Below are 5148 nucleotides of genomic sequence, written 5' to 3'. Positions count from 1 at the left end.
TAGGATGGGTTTTATCCCCATATGATGTCATGGAAGATCTCCGTCCGCACCTGTCAGATTACAGAAGTAACGACAATGCTTTTTTTAGTACAACGTCAGTTTTGTCCGCTATGTCAGGTCGTAGTACGAGGCATGTGCACCACCGCACCTGCCCATTGTCCAGCGGCCATTCACGAGGGAAATTCAAAAAGAAAAGGCCTATGGGTGACACGTATGAAATATCCAAACGGTACGGGTGGTCATCTCTGCGCACCATACGATGGAGCAGCCACCTACCAAATCAACAGTCGAATCTCTCATAGTAAGGTCGACCTCAGGAGCAGGTTGAGCAAGAAACCTCCTTTAAATACCCATATATTTCATGGACAAGGGGAGGACTTTCTGAACCCAAGGAACCTCTTCAAAATTCCTATAAACTTTATCTTTTTCAAGCGAAACGAGAGGAATAAAGAAAATAGATACATGATGTAAACACTTGTAACCTGCAATATTTTAAGACTAATAAAATGGACTCATGAACTAAGAATAATTAACGTCTGAACCACGTAAAAATTTATTTGTCTATTATTTAATATTTTACATTTCCTTAAGCTCTTATTAATCAATTTTCGAAAATCTCAATAAATAACTGTTTGAATCTTATTTTTGACACTGTAAACTATTCAAAAAAAATTGAAAAATAATCTTAAATACCTATAACTTGATCATGAAAAAAAATGACAAACTTTCTTGAATGCCAAAAAAAAAAAAAATAGGAGGTCTGGCAGAATATCCAGAGAAATTTATATATATATATATACTAGTATATTGTTACGTGCGATGCACGTATGTTATGTTTTATATTAAGTATTATATTATGAGTTCGAAAAGAAATAAATGAATCAAAAATAAATAATATTTAATTTAGAGAGATTTGAATAATATTGGAAACAATAATAATAAGGTTATAATATATTATTTGAATGAAGTAGTGTAAAAAAATTTCAAAAATTGTAGTTTGTTAGAGAGATATGTAAGTTAATCGTAAATATTATTTAATTTTTTGGGTTTAATTATTGGGTTTATTTAATTTCAAAAATGGTTGTTAGGGAGATATGTGGGTAAGATATTTTTTTAATTTAAAAAAAGATTGTTTAATTTTTTGGGTTTAATTATTGGTTTATTTATTTGTTAACGTTTAACGTTAACAGTCTGTTAAGTTAATCGTGTAAGGCTAAATAAAAAAAAGAATCGTTAAACCAAGAATCGTTAAACCAAGAATTGCCGTTTAATATATAAAGATATTTATATATAGTCGCAATTAGGACTGTTTTAACCTACTCAGTGGTGAATTATATATCCCTTCCTAGTGGGACTAATCCAATTGAGGGGATAAAATTGTTCAATTTTTCCAAGTCTCAAGAATGCACCAAACATGGGCTAGGAACAAAATTGTCCAATCCAAAACTTTTGCCCAATGCTTCAAACATGCCCTTAGTCCTTTTTTGAGGACTGATAAATCTGATTCCTCCAAAATTATAGGGAGAAGTTGGAGTTTTAGACTTACTTCACTAGTATTCCCAAAGAGAACCCAATAATATGCATATAACCTCTGTTTCTAAAGAGAGTTACACACGATGCAGATTATTTATCTACAGCTGAAATACTATGGAAGTTTATCAATGTGACCAACTTCTTTTGGTAATGCATCATCTCTTCATATTCCACAATCTGGTATAATTTTATACATTATCCATGCTTCATTATTATTTTCCACATGAATAACCAATCTTTATGAAGGAAACCCAGACAGGAATGCAGATAGGCTGTAGAGTGAATACAAAAGTCTTGCAAGTCTGACAAAAAATATTTAGTATAGATAGGTAATATATTATGATGGTATCCTTAAAACAAAATAAGAGCATTCCATCAACCAGATTCAAATAGTCTACAACAGTTTGAGATATCAGCTAAGCATTAGTTGCAGGGCAATCTCTTTGCAACAAGTAAATAAAATCAAAATCCTATCAACAAATTGTTCTATGCCCGCTAGTCGATTCGGCTTCATAACCATCTCTATCGCCAGTAGTCATATTATAAAATTTGGATAAATAAGCTAAAGCCTCAGAGTTGTTATTGCAAACCTTCCATAAAGATGCAACCTCTCCATCGAAGACAGTACCCCACACCTTGCAATCATCGAGAAAGTCCAGCAGCTTCAAATAGAATGAATCATAATTCATTAACAAGAATGGAACTGGATGCTCTGATCCGATTCGCTCCAGTTGAATCAATGCTAATATCTCAAACATTTCATCTAGAGTTCCAATCCCGCCAGGAAGAGCAACAACAGCTGTTCGGTCTGTGATGCTCCTCCTCACTGCAGCATCCACCAAACCATGTTTCCTAGCAGAGAAAAACCTGCATTTCATAAAGCATTTAAACCAACTTGGGGCAACATACCTGCATTTAAGCCTTATTTTCGAAAACTTTCTAGCATTTAATCGCACATACCTGCAAGTTAGATATGCTTCTGATGGAAGGTATGGGTGGAAATTTGATGTAGTCCATTCCCCAGCTTCTTTACCAATCTTAAATCCACCAACTGGTTTTCCTGCTTCTAAAGCACCTTTAGTAGCAGCATCCATTAGTCCCGGACCAGCTCCAGACCAAGTTGTACAGTCCAAAAGAGTTGCAATCTGTGTGAGAAATCAAACGAAGGTAATTGGGAGAATTGTATATTTGTGTATTCATAAATAATACAATTCCAGGAATTTAGCTAACACACTAACTGAATCCAACTAATAACAATAAACCATAATTGTAACACCCACTAACAGACTTAAGAGCTTATGTAACAATCTGCACAGTAGAGCATATGGAAAAAGGAAAAACTAATTATTGAAAGTCTTATTTGTGTTCTTGTTATTTAAACATGTGTTCATGAAAATAGAAAAACCAAGAAGATAGAACTCACCTCTCTTCCCAATTCTTGTGTTTGTGAGTAATGTGAATGACCAGGTCCCATCCTTGATGAACCCAAATACACTACTCCCTTCCCCAGTCTGCGTATGAGTTCATAGCATAGTTCTATTTCTTTTTTGACCTTTCAAACAATGAGAGAGCTATCAAGTTTATCAGAAAATGTTGTAATAGCGATTAAAGTCATAAAGCCCAATACCAATTTTGAACTCAGATTCTTGCATCAGATTTCGAAACATACCACATCTAATTGAAAAGCTCAACTACTCCTATCCGGAATCACTCAAAATTTCAAATGGGACAAACTTGAAAGAATCAGAAAGTGAGTAATTGTTAAAAATAAATAAAATTTTAGAAAAATGAGATGTTTAAACTTGATTTACCTCAGTTGGGCTTGTTCTTTCTTCGAACGCAATCGATTCAAACTTGCTTGAGAGTGGCCTTGCTGAGACACGCCGAGAATTGAAAAGCTTGAAACTAAGGGTGCTTCTTCCTATGTCATTGAAATATTGGAACTTTACATTCTTTCCATGACCATTTCCAACAAAAATATGAGAACACAAGCCCAAAGTTGAAAAACCCATATTTTGGATTGTTCAATCTGCCGAAAAGTTACTCTTTCTCCATGTAATTACCGAAACTTTAGGGGGTTCGTGTAACCAAGTGTCGTGATTGGCTTGAAAGAGAAACTAAGCTAAACAACAAGAAACTTTGGTCTGAAGTTTACAAAGTAGTGATGGAACAGTAGAGCCTGCAAATTTTTGTAGAGATAAGGAATATTTGTTTCCCTCATTTTCAACTTGCAAATGGACTATATTTTCCTCGCGGAATTCGCCTAATATTTCTCTTTTTCTTTTTTCCAAATGCAAATGCAGTAGATAGAGTTTTTATAACAGTAGTAGAAGAGGGACTCAAATCAATACCGTGTCCCAATTTTGTGTCCCTCTCTCCCCCTATCTTCAATGTAATGGTTGACAAATGTCCACCATGCTATATACAATTAAGTCATGTTTTTTCTTTTTTTTTTTCTAATAGCATTTTGAAAGAGCACACTAAATTTAGTGTCACAATATCACTAAATCTAGTGTCCAAATTTATCTCCACTTTAACCATAAAATTAAAAAGTACATGAGAAAATATTTCTTATAATTATATTAATTTTTTAATAAAATAAAAAAAATTACTATTATCTTAATTAACTAAAATCATCACAATTATTATATCTAAATTATAATTTAAATAAATTTTCTAATTAATTTAATAATAATAATTCTATAAAATTAATGAAACTCGATAAATTAAAATATTATATTGCACTAACATAAATATTATATTACTAAAAACGACACATTACATTCATAATAAAAAAATTACATTAAATTTAATGTGTGTTTAAATTTTTATTTTTACTGTGACAAAAATGTAATAATTTTTATTTAAATTATAATTAAAAATAACAATAATTTATAATACTTACATTCAATTTACACACAATAGATCAAAAAATGCTTTTATAATGCACCTCTCTAAATAAAAGAGTCACGCATGTAACAGTCAGTTTGAACCTTAAATCTAGCGTGTTAAATTTTTCTGGCTGTTACAAAATTTTACAGGAGATCTTAGAAAATTATAATGTACACGACCATGAAAAAAAAATTAAACTAAAAAATTTTTTTGAATACTGAAATAGATAAGAGTACATTAGTACACCAAAAAAAGAGGTAAATTGTAGAATTTTCTTAAATTAAATTCTTAATTTCATAAATAAAATATTAATTTTATAAATATAAATAATAATATAAATACATAAGAAAAAAAAGGAGGTGAATGTCGTTGCTACAGTGGCACGACATATAAGCTGTGCACTGTAGCCACACGACAAATATAAGGTGAGAAATGCAGTCTCGTTGGATTTTTGTAAAATCATCTAGTCTACCTCACTTTACATGCACCTATTGTAACCAAGAGGTCATACCATTTCTTATTGTCATGTGAAGAAATAGGCATATCTAAGTGTTAACGCCGATTTTTGTTAACTGTATTTGAGCCCTAACAGTGATAGATTTGCACAGAATAAAAACAGAAAAAGAAAGGTATGAACACAAAAGTTTTTTTATATGGTTTTGCAGTTAAAATTCTGCATAGTCTACGAGTCAATCTTATTAGATTTCTCTAATAATTTTTTCA

The 5148-nt window shown here is 31.8% G+C and overlaps 1 protein-coding gene across 2 annotated transcripts; it reads right to left on the bottom strand.

Moving 5' to 3' along the window:
* Positions 1 to 1834: 1834 nt before the first annotated feature.
* On the bottom strand, positions 1835 to 3920 carry LOC115725781 (probable cytokinin riboside 5'-monophosphate phosphoribohydrolase LOGL6). 2 transcript variants are annotated; one of them, XM_030655390.2, is made up of 4 exons: positions 3345 to 3920; positions 2957 to 3085; positions 2494 to 2678; positions 1835 to 2400 (listed from the first exon to the last, which is right to left on the bottom strand). In XM_030655390.2, the coding sequence occupies exons 1-4, from the start codon at positions 3543 to 3545 to the stop codon at positions 2007 to 2009; spliced, it is 909 nt and encodes a 302-aa protein (XP_030511250.1). In that variant the 5' UTR covers positions 3546 to 3920; the 3' UTR covers positions 1835 to 2006. The 2 variants fall into 2 exon arrangements, with proteins under 2 accessions (XP_030511250.1, XP_060973251.1); XM_061117268.1 differs by having other exon boundaries at positions 1835 to 2678; positions 3345 to 3874.
* Between the last annotated feature and the right edge of the window lie 1228 nt (positions 3921 to 5148).

The sequence above is a fragment of the Cannabis sativa genome, chromosome 6 (assembly GCF_029168945.1).
Source record: "Cannabis sativa cultivar Pink pepper isolate KNU-18-1 chromosome 6, ASM2916894v1, whole genome shotgun sequence".
Taxonomy (NCBI): domain Eukaryota; kingdom Viridiplantae; phylum Streptophyta; class Magnoliopsida; order Rosales; family Cannabaceae; genus Cannabis; species Cannabis sativa.
Note: the sequence above shows the minus strand (reverse complement) of the source record. Positions and strands in the feature narration are given on the sequence as shown.